This window comes from Vespa crabro, chromosome 1 (assembly GCF_910589235.1).
Source record: "Vespa crabro chromosome 1, iyVesCrab1.2, whole genome shotgun sequence".
In the NCBI taxonomy this organism is placed as follows: domain Eukaryota; kingdom Metazoa; phylum Arthropoda; class Insecta; order Hymenoptera; family Vespidae; genus Vespa; species Vespa crabro.
Genome location: NC_060955.1, coordinates 8,250,407 through 8,270,771, shown reverse-complemented (window position 1 = coordinate 8,270,771; position 20,365 = coordinate 8,250,407). Strand labels below are relative to the sequence as shown.

Sequence of the window (20,365 nt, the reverse complement as noted above, 5' to 3'; positions counted from 1 at the left end):
AATAATCATCGATTAATACCGAATATTTTAAAAAAAATATCGAGATGTCTTCTGTAGTATCTGAAAAAAGTGAATTATCGTAGATATTCTCTTATGAATACTCCTACGAAAGTGGAATATTTCAAATCGTTGCATTAAATGGAAACACATGTGGGACGATTCATTTATTATGATTCTAAATACTTGATATATTTCTCTCTCTCTCTCTCTCTCTCTCTTTCTCTATTTTATTCTTTTCTTACACATTGTCTCATGTTCTCTCATGTATCCGGTTATCCACGATTGTAACGAGAGTTCTCCCGATATCTATCGAGTCGTCTCTTTACTACTACCCTTGACCATAGACACGAATCCGATTGGCATTGCTCTCTCGCGGAAAATAAAGTTATTGTTTATGTACGACAGCGAGATATTTAACGACCGGATCGACTATATCTCGGTAATACCGGCACAATATAATTAGCATAACCAGACGCGCGTACCCGCGCGAGGATCTACTCAGCATGATCCCCCTTTGCGTATTACTTTCTTTGAAACGATCGAGAGAGAGAGAGAGAGAGAGAGAGAGAGAGAGAGAGCGTTTTCCCACATCTTCTCCAAGTATTTTCTTCCCCACCTCCGTATGTTCGGGCGTAAAGAGATCTTGGGATGGAACGATTCGATCTCGAAATGCGGATCATTACGCCAAATCGAGTCATATGCATTCGTGGCACTCGGTCGATACTTATCATCTCTCTTTCTCTCTCTCTCTCTCTCTCTTTCTCTTTCTCTCTCTCTCTCTCTCTCTCTCTTTCTCTTTCTCTCTTTCTCTCTCTCTCTTCTATATTCAATAAATTCCATGACGAACGAAACGTAAAAGGAAGGAAAATCCTGTTTGCTATTCGTTTCTTTTTTCTTTGGTAGAAATTCCTTCCTCTCCTCTCTTCTTTTCTTTCTGTTTTCTTTTTTTGTTCTCTGTATTTTGCATTCATTTTTTTCTTCTTTATTTTCTTTTTTATCTCTTCATCTGCACCTTTCAAAATAAAAGATAACTTTTGCTTTTCTACCTCGTCTAGCTTGTTTAAGCATTTGCCGCAAGTTATGCAGGAATTCGCGGTTCATATTACGTGGTACGCAATTTCTGTTGGTCAAAGGTTCTTCACGGAAAAGAAGTATTCATTTTTTCTTTTTCTATTTTTTTTTCCAATCGTCAGAGAGACGCGTGATGGTGCCGATCAGCCCGATATCGCGTGTTATCGATTGGTAACGCCTGCTTTGCTTCAGTAGGTAACTGTAACTTGATAGATGGACGGATGAACGATCGGCATTCGATCGTGTATCATAGACGCGGGAACGTAAAAGTTAGCTCGAGGGGGGATCGAATCCTAACAGGATGTTCCCATGCCGATAGTAGTCACCTTTTTCCATTTCACCTTTTCATTTTCTATGTGAAAAAGGAAAAGAAAAAAAAAGAAGAAAAAAAGAAAAAAAAATTAAAAAGAAAAAAAAATGAACTCATGAGAATGTCTTACAGGATAACTGTAAACCTGGATATCTGTGAACATTACGCTTTCGAACTTCTCTTTATCGGATAAGAACGATAAGAGCTCTCGTAGTAAAGCTTATTTCCTCATTGACTTGGTAAAACCAAGTTTTTATCGTTAACTCGAATCCCTCCATTATTCATGTTCGAACTCTAAGGCGGAATTAACGAAACTCGATAAGGTATGCAAACATCTTAAATGCCATTCGAGAATAATATCGTCCAAGAAGATCTAACGATGGATTCCATGTCTTTCGAACGTCATAGAAGAATCTATTTTAAGTCTAACTATCGTTCTTCTTTGAACGTTAACAGCAGTCGTTCCAACTAATGATGTATCGCTAAACTCTAGACGGAAATAAACGCGCGAGGAAGCTCATTATGCCACGACGCGTTATGTATCATTTCGAAGAGTGGTCCACTCCACCATGAGGATTTCGTTCAGACCATATGGTGAAGTAACGATGGGAAAACATACGGCAGAGCAGTACCGTTGCACTTTGATGCATGATCTAACATCGAACGTACATTCTCGTTGTATCGGCAGGTTACTGGTCAGTAGTACACATTGAAGAGGATCTTTGCTAAAGCTAGAACATATATTTATCTATATGTATATATATATATATGTGTGTGTGTGTGTGTGTGTATTTATGTTTGTGCGAGTGTGTATATATATGTATATGTATTTCGTTGAAGATGAAGTTATATGCATTCGCGTAAGTATAGATTGTAAATATCAAGCACTCAAATATATATTTCTAACAAATTCTACGAGCGTGCCGCTAGGAAGGGCAACGGTGCGAATCGATAATAAGGAAAAATTTTCCTATGTGCGTTCTCGAATAGAATTTATGGTATGAGATTTTCCAGCACCATCTTAACAGAGAACATACGATACTCTTTATACGATTATAAATTCAGTGCGATAAGGGTTCATTCGCTATAAATTAGAAATAGTATTAAAAGAGTTATTCATACATCGTTTAACAACGACATAAATATAAGTACTTTGTGTAAATCTTTAGTCATAATTCTTCGAACGATTGGTTCTTGATATACAGATATACGTGAACAGTATACGTAATTCTGATAGCCTTTGGAATATTTTCCCTATCGATTAAATTAGTCATCGTTTTGTCTAAAATTTGATTATTCATCAAACAATGACGTCATGTAACTTATACTCGTTCCGTAACGACTTACGTGTATTTGGGTGATGACGATGGCGACGACGACACAACGACGACGATTAATAAAACACTCGCTTACGCGCACGCGTACGCACACATGCATAACGTTGGTCGATACGTGCTCTCATGTGTGTCAAGGAGCACAGGTTTTCCCAGACCGCATTCCACGATGGAAAAAAAAAGAAAAGAAGTTAAATGTATCGTATTGCACAATGTCTCCTTACACACTCATCTCTCTGTATTTTGCATTCGTTAAACTCCTAGGTAGAATCTTGTATTTTTGATCTAATAAGAAAGATCGAAGGATCTATGGAATGATCATATCGTTCAACGAACAAATTTACCGTAAGGTGCCACCTGATCGAAGCCAAGAATAATAATAAGAGTTTGGACGAAAGTGTTATTCATTTACAATAGAATATCCTAGAAGTATATGTCAAACTGATTAGGAGGATCACGTTGTGTCGATCAGTCAAGAAATAAAAAAAGAGTATGGAGGCACGTGTCCTTTGGACGAATCCGTTATCTAAAGACGTGACCTATGCCTTAGTAGTAGTAGTAGTAGTAGTAGCAGTATTAGTAGCAGTAGTAGTAGTGTAGTAGTAGTAGTAGTAGTAGTAGTAGTGGTGGTGGTGGTGGTGGTGGTGGTGGTAATAGTAGTAGTAGTCTTGATCTTCGTTATTGTTGTCATCTTCTTCATAGGATAAGAAATTAGAGGAGAAGAGATAGGAGGAAAAGCCAAGGATCAATGAGCGATCGCTTCTTGGAAGCTGGGATTATGCACGTAGCGCTATGCATAATGCACTCTATCGGCTTATAGTAGTGACTCATAACGGTTCCTCCTCGCATACTAGTGACCTGCAACCGTACTTCGATGAAAGCCTCCTAGTCCACCTTCTCTTCATCTTTCTTCTCTTTCCTATTTCTAAGTTTTCTTTCGTAAAGTTCAAAAGGTAATGAGATTACGGATCTTATCTGTCTTCTTATAGATCAATCGGATAACGCCTTTTGTTCGTTCGTTCGTTTGAAGGTTCCAACAGTACTTCCTTATTGTTAGAAAAAAATTCGACCTGTATTAATATATTGTTAACATTTCATAACGCCATGTTACTTTGTAGTCACACATTTATCAATGTATATATATATATATATTGTTACTTCATATCAAAAGTATCAAGTTACAAGTTATACTCAATATAATATAATATTACATTAGCGTAAGTAATACTATAATTTAAATATTATATAATATTTGTGTAAATAGAACCAAACAAAATTGGTTCGTAGATGATTAGTACGCATGAACAAGATAATGTTCTATCGCTATTCAATTTGTTCGACAATGTCTTGGTATAAAATAAATCAATCATTTTAATCTACACGTAGAGATCAAAGTGAGGTATTCCAAAAAGAGAAATTACACGAAGTGGGCGTTTAATGATTCAAGGCTGAATCGATTCGAAGACCAGTTAGGATATCTGTCGTTAAATGAAAAAAAGAAAGGAACTCGTGTCAATAAATTTTGAGAGACACTGTAGGCTTACCTTTCGGTAAGATTTTGCGTAAGGAATGGAATACGTAACGATGGTTCGAGGCAAGGGTTCTCGATCGAGGTGATTCGAAGAAAGGTATTGCATGAGGCGATAGGATCACGATCGAGTTCTTACATTAGTCGCGACGCTTTCATGTTACAACCCGCCGTGATAGATGTGAATCAAGACGTATGATGGGTTGACGAGGATGACGATGAGAAATGTAATAGTAGTAGTAGTAATAGTAGTAATGGTAGTAGTAATTGTAATAGTAGTAGTAGTAATAATAGTTGTAGTAATAGTAATAGTAATAATAGTAATAATAGTGATAGTAGTATTAGTGATAATAGTAGTGATAGTAATAATAGTGATAGTAATATTAGTGATAGTAGTAGTGACAGTAGTAATAGTGATAGTAGTATTGGTGATAGTAATAGTGATAGTAGTGGTAGTAGTAGAAAAAGAAGAAAAAAGAATGAAAGACTCGTTTCGATCCCTCATATTCCCTTTTTGCTTATCTGAATTTCTCCGTTCAGACGTCCGCCTAATTCGATGTACTCGCGGTAAACGAACTCGCTCTTTCTATCCCTGTTTCTTTCTATTTCTCTCTCTCTCTCTCTCTCTCTCTCTCTCTCTCTCTCTCTCTCTCTTTCTTTCGACGTCCGGCCCGATCGTCCACCGCCTTGTCGTTCTCTTCTCGTCGTCCAATCTCTTCTCCTTTACTTTTTCTTTTTCTCTGCGTCGTATCCGCGGTCCTTCGTCAGATTCGCCGATTAAGATAAGGGACAGGCTGTAGAAGGCCCAAAGGATATCTCGTAAGGGCCAGTCCACCTCTTTCTCTATCTCTTTCTCTCTTTCTGTCTTTCTCTTGCTCCTTCTTTTTTATTTCTATCTCTTTTTCTCTTCGGGCTGGTGCAACGAAGGTTGCCCGAGGTGAGCAACCTTATTTGGCGTGCCGGCTTACCGTCTTTTCAAAGAGTAGCAAAGTCTCTAAATATCTCGCAAATTCAAACAAGTATCTTATTTCATGTTGCCCTCTCTCTCTCTCTCTCTTTCTCTCTTTCTCTCTCTCTCTCTTTTTCTCTTTTGCATGTTCAAAATAATTTTCATCGGTGACTCATCGCCTTCACTATTTTAAAGTGATACAGTCGATAAAACGTATCTCTTTGATTGATCGACAATTAAAACCTAATCGGGATTTGTCGATGTTACTTTTCGAAAAATACGAAAGTATAGGAGAGATCGGGTTCTTCGTTAGGTAAGATTAATCGAAACCCTCTCCTTTCTATCAACGAGATCGTTTTATAGAAGGATCTGTCGAGGATTACACGCATTCTTCTTTGAAACGCGTACCTTCTTATTCGCTTTATACACTCCTATACCTGACTATGGGAGAATTTTATTTCAAACGACAAAGGTCGAGTGAGCGTCTGGGGACATCATTTTCTCCACGATGATCCATTTCGGGGTATCTTTCAAAGTACATTCACCCGTAAATCTGTCTCGTCTTTTCAATAGCAGATCGTTTAAAATAAACGAAAAAGAAAGAAATTTTAGATATTTCTAATCATCTTCTTAAATCTTATATAGACAAATATCTTTTTTTCACGAGTATCTAAATTAAGTCAATTATATAATTAATATATGTATAATTAAATTATTGATTATAATAATTTTGTCATAAGAGAAAATTTTTGGAAAGATGTTTTATTCTTTATATTATAAAATCGCATCTGACTCGATGATTTATTTATTTGGTTAAATAAAACGAATTAAAAAATTGTTTGGAGAATATATATATATATATATATATATATATATATATTATTAGAAAATAGATATATTTTCTATAATATCGTATGATATTAAAAGCAAAAAAATATCAAATTGAAATTAAAGTCGAGAACAAATAAGGAAAATAATGATAAGGATTATATAATTAAAAACGATGACGTAATGTTTAATTGCTTTATCGACGATCCTTTAGAAGACTATAAGATTGGAACAATCGGAATTCCTTTGGAAGGATAGTAAAACCCGATGAAAAACCGGAGTTGACGGTGAGCTTGGTAAGTTCCTATATTTCCCAACGTGTCCGCGAAGAAATAAGTAGATACGTACCAACTCTTGGCGAGTGAGTCTGAAGAATCGTCGTAGGCACAATTCTCCATTCCGAGTTTCTCCTATATGGACATGCAGGGCAAGGCGAGCGATGCGGTGGCACGCGTCGACATTCTGAAGTGTGGCACTCTTTTCCGGTTTGCTCCTGTCGGTTCCGTTAGATGCGTTAACTCGAGACGAACGAGACGAAGCTTCGTATGATTGTGCTAATGGGTCAAATCGTGTTTGTCACAACGACAACGACAACGGTGTGGTGCTAGGTCCGTTCACCCTTTCATTGACCCTCTTAGAAAATGAAAGCGTGTTTGCGTTCGATTTACCGAAATGAAAATTTGATGAAAATCAAAAGTTCGATATATCTACTTAACATATGTATATTTTTTTTTAATCAATTTAAGGATTATCTTCATCTTTGTCCATTTGTCTTTTTCCTCCTTCTCTCTTTCTCTTTCTCTCTCTCTCTCTCTCTCTCTCGTTTTCTTTTTTAAAAAATTTTGTTCACAATGTTATACGACGAAACAATGGCGCGGTTGGTAGCACGAAAAGATATCGAATCAGAATATTGAAATCCCATTAAGATAAACCGGGAGAGCAAATAAGTACCGCCCTCTAGCTCGAATGAGGCTGCCGCTGTGGCCATCGATCGACCCGATCGCCTCTACCTCGACCCCCTTATTTCTCTCATTATTCACAGTCGCCTCTATCCGAATCGTTCTTCGTACGATTGCCTCGCGTACGCTCGCGGTTTCGCTCCTTTATAAGGAGCGATATTTTTACCAACTTCTTTCTTGACCGATGACGGTATACGAAGACACTGAAAGAAGTACGATATTTCAAGAAAATTCTCGACACTAGTCATTATTTCTCTCTCTCTCTCTCTCTCTCTCTCTCTCTCTGTTCTTTTTATTTTATTTTTATTTTTCTTCCATTTAATTTATTATCTCTTCAAATTTTGTTAATCGATCGATTTTATTTATCCATTTTGTCTTTTTTTTTTATCGCTCCACTAGAAAAAAGTCAAACTGTTATAATTAGTCCAACATTTTATTTATTCATTTTTAAAAATCTTTTTTCTTGTTCGATCTGAAAAGTGTAACTATTATAACTAGTTTAATTATTTTGTTTATTCATTATCTTTTTCCTTTTTTTATCTTTTTCTAGTTCGAACTGAAAAAAGTCTAACTATTATAAAATGTTTCGCCTCGAAGCAACGGAAGATCTCTTCCCTTCCTCGAATAGATTCCGTAGAATCGAGAAAACAATGGCCCATGAAAATTCACGAGGCAAGCAGAGGAGTACAAGAGGACTAGATAGATAGTTAGAGAGAAAAAGAGAGAAAGGAAGATCGTAGGTTCGCTTTAGCAAACGACTAATCGTGATCATGAATAAACATTAACCGTGGAAATTATGACATCTCCTGAGGTTAGAGCCGATATCGGTGGTTACGACGTTGCATCTCGTTGTACCAAATTCATTCGATTACGTATCTCGTAAAGAGGCAACGAGCTTAATTCCACTCTTCTTGCGAACGAGCACGACTCCTCCCACTCACCTTCGAAGGATGATCCTTACGACCGAAAGAGGATCGATAGATCGTTTCACGGAGGATGAAGGAAAAGAAGAAAGAAAAAAAAAAGAAAAAAGAAAAAGATTATTTCTCCTACGCCAATGTAAATAGGAATGTCGCATAGAAAATCGAATGGTTCGATCGTGTTAACTTTGAATACCGGCTTTTCACTTCTTAATTTATCTTAACTCTATCTTAACGCTCACTCGCTTCGATATATAACTTTTTCTCAGCTAGTTCCTTCGTATAAAACGACGATTCGAAAGCTCGTACAACTGGACGCGCTAGTTCTCTTTAGTAATACCACTTTTACACTCGTCCACTCGAAATATTTTTCTTCTTTAAGATTCAATTTTACCACTGTATCACTACGTTAGATTCGCGTTTGAGATTTTAATCAATAATTTCAATCGATTCCTTTTCATTGGTTACATATCATCTCTTGGTGTATCTTAGAAATCATATATATATATATATATATATATATATATATATATATATATTCAAGTGTAAATAGAAAATACAATATTTATTACTTTTAACGATTTCGTTAAATCTATTCAATCAATTCCAAATGAATCTGATCATTGTCGTTTTATGTTTCGTGTCTTGCTATCGAAGATTAAATAAGAAAATAAATGAAATGAAAAGCAAGTTCCATCCGTTTATCGTTTCGTTAGCGGGACAAACAACGTTACTTGGATAGGACATGGAGGGTTAGAAGAGCTAGATAAAGGAGCGAAGGATAACGCGGACATGTCGAAGGTGCAGCCAGAGTGAAACGACCGGTAGGTAGGCTGTAAAAGGTAAACTCGTCGTACCGGCACCGTTCGTGGTCCGCGGGCATTCCAGGCGACGCCAACATGCTCTCCTCCTCCTCCTCCTCCTCCTCCTCTTCTTTCTCTCTTCTCTCCTTTCCTCGTCTTTCCACCTCCTCCATTGCCTGGCCCCTCCGCCTCGCCCTTCGGGGCCTCTCCCATCGCGGTATCGCAATAATGCAACCGTGTGCTCTTGCGTTACCCCGACGAACCATTACGCGAGTACTCTCGAGACGCGTAAAACCTTCTGCCTCTCTCGATATATATACGTACATATATATATATATATATATATATATATATATATATATATATATATACACTATACAGACTCTTATCCTTTTTTTTCCTTTCTTTTTCTTTCTCTTGACTTTTCTTCGTGTTAGTTTACTCATGCAGATCGCAAATTACAAGAGAAATCGAAATGAGTTATTGATATCATGATTTCTTTCTTCTTCTTCTTCCTTCAAATTTGTTTTTACTTTATATTTATTTTTTTATTTTTCTTTATTTGTTTACGGGAGCATGGGGGTGATTGGGTTGTTAGAAGAGAGAGGGGAAAGCTAACAAAACGTATTACTGTTAAAATGTTTAAATAAAAGTGGACAGATACATTTTGGAGTAATAATTTAATTTCTTTGAAAAAAGGGATTAGAATAAGGACAAAAATTAGAATAAATCATATTAAAGAATTTTTAATTAACATAGTTCGATGGTAAAAGCTTTATTTATTGGCTTTCGAATTCTTTGAAAGAAATCGTTTTACTCGAACTACGTTCGTATTACGACGAAGAGAAGATTCTGTAACGCGTTGCACTATCCCGAGGAGACCTCAAGCGGAGACCTCAAACAGGCCGGTTCAGCGTTCGCGCAAGGCCGCTTGAGAGACCGACTGGCTGATTCATTCGATTCTAGCGGCTAGTAGCTCAGCTAGTAGCGCGACTAGTAGCGCGACTTACCGACTATCTAGCCTACGATCGATTTTCCAGAACTTGTATTGGAAAGTAGCTACGCAATAGGTGCTGGCCCAGCGTGAGGAGGATACTATTCCTTTGAGATGTGCACCTTTTCTCTTCTCCTCTCTTCTCCTTTCTTCTCTTCTCTTCTCTTTTGTTTCTTCTTCTTCTTACTTTCTCCTCCTCTTCCTCCTCTTTCCTCGTCATCTAACGGGAATTTCTTCGATCCTGTCGTATCTTCAAGACTACCGGCACCCATTCTCTCTTTCTTTCTTTCTCTCTCTCTCTCTTTCTCTTTCTTTTTCTTTCTCTGTCTATCTGTTTGTCTATCTCTCTCTATCTTCCTCTCCCTCTTTCTCTCTATCTATCTCTTTCTCTTTACGCAAGCTCGGACTCACGGACTACATAGCACTAGATTATGTCACGCATAAGCCTAGCGGGTTTCTCGCAATTGCATTCGATCGTATACGCATTTATATTCGCCAATATTAGATACGCCTACCTTGTAACTTTTCACATTTGTTTATTATAGAATACAGAAATTATTATGAGAAAATAGTATCGAAATGAAGATTATCCCTTTAATTGAAGGCGTTATCGGGACGATAAAGATTGTCGTAAATTTTTTATCCTCCCATGTTATAAAAAGAGATTAAAGTCGAGGACGATTTCGTCGTCCTGAAATCGTCAAGCTCATAAATTAAATTTCCCTTACATAAAGGTAATATAAATGATGGTCGTGAGTCTTTTGCGTCAGCGTAGGTGTCACCATTTCCTTTTTCGGTATCGCTTCACTTCGTAACGATTTTCCGATCGAACTCGCCGAACGAAGGACGCCAGATTCCTTACATACAGTGTTTCTCGATAGCGAAGAAGTTGCGTTATAATATTATCAAGATTGCTTTAGGAAACTTCAAAGAGCGAGACGAAGAGAAATAGAGAAAGATAAAGAAAGAGAGAGAGAGAGAGAGAGAGAGAGAGAGAGATAAAGAGATAAAGTAAACGATCATTTAATAAATTATTAATAAGTACCAATTAAGATTCGTGTCCGTTAATAGGTGCTCTTATTCTTGGAAAAACGAACCACACTGTTAACTATGTTGGCCTAACTAACCAACAGGAGGGCAAACGGGATAGAGGAGAGCGAAAGGGTAAACCAACATTTTGCTTTTACTCGCATACACTCTTTATGAAGCATGGCGATTAACGTACGTCTCGGGTAATTTGAATAAACAAGGTCTCTTTATAAAAGCGAAGCCGACGGTTTTATTCGACTAACACTTTTCCTCCTTTCCTTGGGCTGTCTTTGCCGTTCTTTTCATCGTCTATCCGCTCAAGCATAAGCGTACGAAGCGGAAAGTTCGCTCGTTAAGATGCTCGAACCAAAGGATATCTGACACGGATGCGTTTCTACTTCGTTATCTCTGTTCTATGATAGTAGAGAGAAATAAAAAATATAAAAGTAAAGAATCTTACATTATATCATTCGTCAAAATCTTTGATTTTAATCTGGAATATATGTATCTTTTAATAATTCGTTTCTTATAATAAATTAGATATTCGAAATTTTTTATTATAATTGTTAAATTAAATGTATTTTATTTTAATAATTATTGTAATTATTCGTGAACAAGTGCTCCATTCTCTTTTGATTTTCCAAGAGATTCGTTAGTTTCACTTCACGTATTCCATCACCGGATTTACACTTGTCAGCTTCCCTCTTTACTCAGATGCTTCAAGGAAATACGAAAAATAAGGGACTCTAAATGAAAGACAACTTGTGTACTTGACACTCGGTCGTCGTTCGTCGTGTGCAACGCTCGAGTACCTCCGACATTACTAGCAGTACCACCGGTACCATACCAGTCAACCGTCTCGTAGATCAGGACAAAAAGCTTGTCAGGGAAGAAGATGTTATCCGAGTTGTAGGGAATAAGAAGAAGAACGACGACGACAACTACAACGACAACTACGACTACGACGACTACGATCTTGTCTCGTAGGAAAGGATACGAGAAGACATCAGAATGCGGGGGTGTTCGGTTACCCTGTACTCGATACACGAGAATATACGAGTCTGTTTGGTCCCTTTAAACTTGGTGCCGCAAATACTCCGTTTCTTTCATCGTTTTTCCAGAATGAAAATTCTTTAGAACTTGATACGCCTTAGTAGTCTCCTGTTCGCATTGAAAGACGACATCTATATTGAATCACTTAGAAAAGCACTAGATTGCATCTTTTGTATCGACCATATATAGAAAGACCTTTCATTCAAAGATTAATATTAATTTTACATTTATTTTTCTCCCAAGTAGAACGCGTTATATACCTTTCTCACGATCGATCAAACGTATCGTCTTAATTTTATTCGTTCTACTTTTACAACACGTCTAACATCTATTACCTGTTCCCATTGTCCTTTTCTAAATACGTAGGAAAGTGTACTATGTTGCTTCTTTAATATAACATAACATCGTTATAGGCGTATAACTAATAAATATTCCCGTGATAAATATCCTGATTTATATATTATATATATATATATATATATATATATATATATATATATATACTCGGAGAGTGTACATAAAGCCAGACAGATATAGGAGAAAGCAACAATATGTAACTTCTAGATATCAAACGATAGACTCGTGAACATTCAACGATCTATTTCTTCGAGATATTCATGAATAAAACGTGAACGCTTCACTTCAATACTTCATTTTTGCAAGTCATAATTTAAACGTTTCGAATTTGTCCGTCGTAAAAACCTTCCCTTTCATAAATGTTTTTCTCTCTTATAAAAAACGAGTGAGATTAAATCTTCAGGAGAAAAAAGAAAAAAAATATGAAAAATTCGAAGTTTTTATGAACAATTTCAGAAACAAATATATATATATAATTTCATAAAAATTCATATTTTGAATCAAGATTAAACAGATTATAAACATTTTTAAATCAAAGGGAAACAACAAAACGGGGAGATCTGAATTTCGTGATCGCGAAGAAAAGAGATTCTTTTTCAAATAAGAAATCAACGAGGAATTGAGAAAGAGAAAGAGAGAGAGAGAGAGAGAGAGAGAGAGAGAGAGAGAGAGAGAGAGAGAGAAATAGAAATAAGATAAAGAAGGAAGATAGAATAAGAGAAAAAGAGAGAGAGAAAGAGAGAGAGAGAGAGAGAGTGAGAGAGAAGGGAGGGCACTGGGATATTTGCATTTTAATTTGCATATTAAAACATGCCTCGTCGATCGGTGGACCAGGGCTGCGAAATACGATAGTCTACACTCTGTGCCCGTCGCATTAACGTTATAAACGTGAGTTACACGACCGCAAGGCAACCCGACGGCCATGAAATCGTTCACGCATGCCGATCTTGAAATATGCACCCGTGGACCAAGATTATCGTGCCTCAATAGCGTCGTTGCCTCAGATCGATACAACGTAGATCGATCTTTTGCCGATTTTGTGTATCATTTTAAGACTTTCGCCTTGATATTTACATTTTCTTCTCTCTATCTCTCTCTCTCTCTCTCTCTCTCTCTCTCTCTCTCTCTCTCTCTATCTATCTATCTATCTATCTATCTATCTATCTATCTATCCATCTATTTCTATTTCTCTATCATTCTTTTGTACATACTCTAATTATATTTCAAAAGAACTATGATACTTACAACGTCTGTCGTGAGTTATTCCCATCATGAGAAACGATCTCATCTTATTGTCGCGATGCAATCTAATTAAGGGTTTCTTAAGTCATTGTATTGTACATCATTAAGATCAGTTGAAACATAGTAAAAAGAGAAAGTGGAATGTGATTAGAAGAAAAAAAAAAAAAGAAAAAATGAAAAAAAGAAAGGAAGGAAAGAAGGATCGGATAGATGATTGTGATAAAAATCGTTATTATTTTTTTCTTCGATATATCCTCTATGCTCGGAATATACACAAAACATACAAATATTACAGTAATATTACAGCATTCGCGTATGCGCGTACGTAGGAGAGAGGAACATCGAATTAGAGAAGATTACACATTTCTTCTGAGCTTTTCGATGCATGCATTCTCTCTCTCTCTCTCTCTCTCTCTCTCTCTCTCTCTCTCTCTCTCTCTCTCTCTCTCTCTCTCTTGTATCTTCCCGGCGGGCTTTTTCCTCTCCCCACCTTTCCTTCGACCTCCGTTCCTCTTTCTCTTTCTCTTTCTCTCTTTCTTTCTCTGTTCTCTTCTCTTCTTCTTCTTCTCCTTCTTCTTCTTCATCTTCTTCTTCGTCTTCTTATTCACCCGGTATATTTTTTCATTTCTCACTTTTTTTCCACCATCTCCGTTCTAACGCTTCATCATACGAGGGTTGGCAGTTTCCTCGAAGCGCTTCAAATTGTGATTCTAGATGAAGACCGAACAACCAAGATGGGCCTTCCTTCGTAAAGGTATACGTTTGAAGGAGCAAGCCAATCGCGAGCCGTCACGCGATACTTCGCTTCGTAAGTAAGTACTTTCAATCGAGTAGCACGAACTAGAAGAAGAGAGGAAGCGAACGTTCATCGAGCATGACGAGTTAATAGATTAATTGTCACCCTTGCTCGATCTTCTTCGATTCGATTTCTTTCTTTCCTGTTTTCATTTAATATTTTTTCTTTTTTTTTTGTGCTGAAGATCTCTCTCCCCAATGAACTTCGATGAACGTTCGTCCTTTTAAAAAAGATCGTCTTTAATTAATCGAAAATAAAGATAAATAAAAAAGAAAAAATTAATGCCAACAGGTATTTCGAAGATCGTATCAATTACTTTCGTTTTTTCCTTATACTTTTTTTTTTCAACTGTTTCCCAAGAATTCATTGGATTACATTTCGTATAGGACAAGGAATTCCCATAAACACACGCAACTATGTTATTTTCATTGAACTCGAGTCTGAGGTAGTTTCGACGACAGTATCGCCGTAATACCGGAAGCCAGATTGCGAAAGCCATCTTCGGAGAAAACCGCTATATCCGTTGCTCGTCCGCGAGTCTGTAATTACTGGATGATTTTCTTCGGTCAATGGCCTTGCAAATCTTTCCTGTTCGGTCCTCTCATCGAGGATGTCCACGTTCGAACAGCCTTCTCATTGAAGATTCAATCTCACAATTAATTCTTTCTTTCTTTTTTTATTTTTTTTTGTTCTTTTCCTCTCTCTCTCTCTCTCTCTCTCTCTCTCTCTCTCATCCTTCTAAGTTTTCTTCTCTTTTCAACGTTATGGTTAATCTTTGACGAGCTTGCTCTTCTGCACATTCTTCTTTGAATAAGAAGGAGAAGAAAAAGAAGAAGGAAATGTTGTAACGTGAGTATTCTCAACAAACAGTGTTATAAATTCCCTCTTCGTCTCCAGTAGTCGTACTCGTTGAAACGTCAGATACTTCCGATCGTGTTAAAGCCAACTTGACGTAACCTCTGTCTTTCTCCCTGGTACCACCACCACCACCACTACACTGCTGATTTTTACTTGGTGGAGGAGGCGGTGGTTTCTCTTCCGGAGAATCACGAAGTATTTTTCTGTTCGGTAGTTCACAAATCTCAGCGTAGATATCTTCCGTTCTTGGTGGTGGTGTTGGTGGCAATGGTGTTAGACTATCTCTGACCTTGGAATAAGGAGGATCGGCCTCAGCCTGGGACTGAATCTCTAGCACACTCGTTGAGATCGATCTTTGAACCTGATGCCTCGAAGACGGTGATGCATGCATAAGATTTGTTTCCGACTCGAGACTCGCGTATCTCTCCGGTGATCTCATACCAATTTCCGGTCTAACGGCAAAGGTGAAGGACGCTGATTTTTTCGCTGGATTCCGGCTTCTACCACCTTGGGCTATCCTCGAGATTTTGTCGAGAAAGCTGTGATTGTTACCGGTACTAAGGTTTCTCCCGTTGCTACGATCTCGTATCGTGCTTCTCTTTATATGTTCTAAACTTTCTTTAAGACTCTGAAGTATCGGTTTAGGTTCAGGTTTAGATTTGATTTCCTTCAAATGAAGTTCCTTCAATTGGCCACCATTGATGCAAGGTTTTGGTGGTGCCACTCGAGGCTCTGTTGCTCTCTGATCCAATGCTCTTCTGTAATCAGGATAAAAAATGTGCGATTTCTCGGAAATAATTTCATTAGAATTATCGCATGATGATGATCACATCCTTATGTAAAACGTCAAATGAAATATAGTAATATTTATATATGTCTTAAAAATTACCTGCATGCCGATAATAATCGTTGCATTTTCGGAGACGCCAATAGCCTTGCTTCGGAAGGACATCCTAATCGTGCTCTTTTCACTCTTGGCGCAGTTGGACCGGTAGCTACGAGTTCTAATAATTCCGGTACCGTAGAATTTGGCAAAGGTCTCTCAGGCATCAGTGGTACTGCACAGCCCAATACTATTGGTCCTCTTGTCGCACCTTCCAATTGCATCAATCCACTATAATCTCGTGGTAATGGTATTGGTAAAGGCCCTGCGACTAGACGTACCTATGAAACAGAACAAAATGGTATTAACATTGTATTAATTGTACATACTTTTATCAACTAAAATTTTAAATTGAATAGAAAAAAGGATCCCTTGTTCGATCACGACATTTAATAATTTTGTTAATATTTTTTTCTTTCTACATTACACGAATTACGTCGAACAAATCTTAATGTCTATGAACTTGTATTATATTAATTTGAAATATATTTCTGTCTTATTAGCATAGGAAATCTACGAAAAAAGTTTACTCTAAGTGGTAGGTCTCTCCTAGCGAGCTGATGAACTCTGTAAAGGACCGCGTCGCTTCCAGTATCAAGGGTTCCACTTTGACAAGTGGCATAAAACTCGCCTCTCGCCGAAAGCGGAGCAAATAGCTCGTGCCCATGAGAATCTAGACACTGAGCGTACTGATCTCTCTCCGACGATCTTGAGCTCTTTCCATCCGGAATGCCAGTTATTACGCCAGATATGCCGCTGTTGGAGACCGGAGCTCGTCTAGTGTCTTGAAAAACGGCGGTTAATCGGAGCACTTCGCCAGCTCGTACGGTGGTCTTCGTATAATGTGCTCGCAAATTCCCATTTTCTGCGGGCAAAATAACAATTCACATCGTTTTCCGATAAGGCAAATGCACCATGAAAAGAAAAATTCATATATGTATAGTACGTTGTAATACGGTCTTCGATTAACTTCGATATTTACTTCGGACGATGATACTTTACACGTTGATAATAAAGTACTCAGAAAAAAAACGGTGAAAAAGAAAATTATTTATCAACATTCACCAACTAAGCCATAACAATATATATACTGATGATATTATCGAACAAGAAACTTTAAATTTCTCGATATACGTAAAAAAACATAAACAAAACGTAAAACTAGAAACAATAAATAAGTCTGAGATTAGTACAACGAAGTTCTTTGATAATTAAGGACGCTTGGAATAGATCGACCGTTCCTAATTTTTGCTTGTACATACTATTTTACTCGTGAGTGTGCAAGAAAGAGAGAGAGAGAGAGAGAGAGAGAGAGAGAAGCAAAGAGACGGAAGAAGAACAGAGAGCAATTAACGGTAATAAACGCGCACGTAAGCGACGTGATAACGGACATCGAGACGACACCAAGGGAGAGTCGCTGAACTATAGTATGTACATGAACAGCAGCCACAAGAATATGCTCCACGCCCAACTACGCAACATCCAAGAAAATAACTTAAGGCGCACGCGACGTGAATTACATATACATATATTCTAGCTAAAATTAATTATAAATATTAGAATATTCTCTTGGTTTCTCTTTTTTCTTTTTTTTTTGCTCTTTTTTCTACCTTTTAACATTTTATGAAAATAATTAAAATTATATTACGTACATGTATATACGTAAATCCATATATGCCGTAAAACGTATAATAATTTACTTTATAAAATATTTGTATAAACGATGAAATTAATTATACGTTAATAATTTTATCAATAAAAGAAAAATGTTACAACATTACGTACCAAGGAAAACTGACTGTAAAAGAAGAGTATCGCATACTTAGAAAATCTTTAACCACAGAGAAGAAGCACGAAACCCTTGGATTTTCCAATAATCCATAAAATGTTCTAATAGTTAATGGCATGTAACACGAGTCGTGCGTATCGTAAGAAATAAGGACTGAGAAAGAACGGCTTTCACCGTACTCGCCGCCAACACAACACACCGGCGTAACGTAATAGAGGTACATGCTGATGGTGCCGGCTCGCCTACATTTAAAAGCAAACTGGATATATGGAAAGGTAAGATAGAAAAAGAAGAAGAGGAGGAGAAGGAAGAGGAAAAAGAGGAAGAAGAAAAAGAAGAAGGGCTAGGAAGGGAAGAGAATAGAAGGGAATGAACGAGGTAAGTCGCATTACAGACACATTGACATTCATGTCACGGCCAGTCGCTGCACCCAAGAAAATAATAGGCTCCTTTGGGACGATGTGCGTGCAGCTAGCCGCATTGTCGCGTCTACGCGGACGCGTAGACGAGAAAGTGAGTACACCTTGACTGTCCTGTCTTGTTCTATCCCAAGTCCTGTCCTGTCTTATCCTATCGACGACGACATGCTTACGATGTACGTCGCTGATCCAGACGCGTGCCTCTTTCTCTCTCTCTCTCTCTGTTTCTTTTTCTCTTTCTTTTTACCTCTTTTAGATCTTTCTACTTTCCTCGAACACATTGACACACCTTTTACGCGAGCTGTCTACGAAATCGACATTTAAATCTAACAGATAGAACTTCCCCTTTTCTCGATTACGTTCTTCGTTGTCAGGTTTAACAAGTTCAATATGGTCTCACATAATTTGATATTCAAATTAACTTTACTAGTGAATTCTTCTTTTAATTAGTTGTTCAATATAATAAATGACAAGATATATTTTAAAAATTTATATAGGCAATCGAAGAGATAAAGTTTCTTTTTTTTTTAATTTTTTTATTTTATTTAATGAATTATTAATATGGACTTGGTTGGTTGATAAATTAAAATAAAAGACTCTTTTCAAGTAATCAAATTACACACGAGTCATCCTATATAACTGGCATGTTTAAATGTACTTTCAACGTTTCGATAGTTCAATGTAATAGTTCTATCAGTAAGTATATAATAGATGAGAGTATTATCGGTAAGCGAATTTTATTCTTTGATAGATAGAAAAAGAAAGAAAGAGAGAGAGAGAGAGAGAGAGAGAGAGAAAAAAAACGATATTTCTCTTTTCCTCTGGCATTGGTAAGCGCCGAGAGAGTAAGTACCTACGGCGTAATCGCTCTATCCGTAGGAGGATTAATTTGCGAGTGTCGCCTGTTAAATCACGCTGACTTACCCATCTTCGAGTGCGTGAGCGTGTAAGCTCTGAGCGGCTTTGCGAGTAGAAAAGCCGGCACACCGGCTCGGACCAAAGCGCCGACTCTTCTGTAGACACGCGCGTTTCCAGTACCGCTGCTGTTTGACACGACCGAAAACCAGCCTGCAACAAACACGCCGAATCGTCATTCCTACGAATATTAATTAATAATAGACGATCCAAACGTTCGTTCGTTCATTCATTCGATATCCATCGTTGAAATCTATTTCGATCGCCAGGATGAATATAACGATAAATAAAACAGATAAAGAATATACACGATTAGAGTACTCTTAACAAATTTCTATGAATTACGCGTGAAGTATATATATATTTTTCTTTTCTTTTTCTTTTTTTAATCTTAAAACTTGTACAATATAAACGTGTAGTGAGTAAATAAGTTATTTATATAAAACAAGATCGGAGACATCTTGTCACAGAGCGAATAATTTATATAATATAGAAAAGATACGATATTATATAGATACTGAATCTAAGCTTATAATCAAGAAACAGATTGAATCACGTTTAATTCTCGAAGGAAGTCAAGAAATATATATACATATATATATATATATATATATATATATATATATATATATACATATATATATACATATATACATATATATATATATATATATATATATATATATATATATGTACATATGTATTTAACGTTACTAAGTATACACATGTACATATTACGTGTATCTATCTCAACGAGGTTCTAAATGTGAGAACACGTTTCGGTTTTAAATTCTGTACTTTTCACGACAAAGAACGAAGGAAAAACGAACAGAAACGACTACTGGTCTCATAAAATCAACGTGATTCGTGATGGAGACCATTAAATACGCGCAACTGTGACAGCGCACGGCGACTAATAATCCTTTGCGAAATCACAATGTCAATTTGACCCACTTTACGTGGTAATACACAGCACTTCGCGTACTTAGTTCGTTTCGTTTGCCAAGAAAGTCAGAAACGTTTTTAAGAGTGGACAAACTTAAACGAGTAACTGCTCCATTTTCATAACTAATTTCATGAATATTAAGCTTGAATTTATCATAAGTCTTCATTCTCGTCGAAATCGTCAACTATCATGTTAATTATTGCAAATTGCAGAAGAAAGGACTCATTTTCAACGGACGTATCGTTACTTTCTTTCATTCTTTCGTCCTTTTTTTTCATATATATATGTATATATATATATAATGAATGAATGTATGTATGTATGTATATATATACCTGACTTCTCTACTTCTCTCTTTTTTCTTTTAAACTTCTCTCTACGT

General features: G+C 36.9%; 1 protein-coding gene across 2 annotated transcripts in view; it reads right to left on the bottom strand.

Moving 5' to 3' along the window:
* Positions 1 to 13,591: 13,591 nt before the first annotated feature.
* Positions 13,592 to 20,365, bottom strand: part of LOC124425779 (actin cytoskeleton-regulatory complex protein pan1-like) — a 31,830-nt gene continuing 25,056 nt past the window's right edge. Inside the window, exons 3-6 of one of the 2 annotated variants that reach the window (XM_046966663.1) lie at positions 19,047 to 19,190; positions 16,445 to 16,779; positions 15,921 to 16,195; positions 13,592 to 15,789 (exon numbers count right to left, since the gene is read on the bottom strand). In XM_046966663.1, coding sequence (XP_046822619.1) covers positions 15,033 to 15,789; positions 15,921 to 16,195; positions 16,445 to 16,779; positions 19,047 to 19,190 — 1,511 coding nt within the window. In that variant the 3' untranslated portion in view covers positions 13,592 to 15,032. The remainder of the gene's footprint in view (positions 15,790 to 15,920; positions 16,196 to 16,444; positions 16,780 to 19,046; positions 19,191 to 20,365) is intronic. The other variant, XM_046966674.1, reaches the window with a different exon arrangement.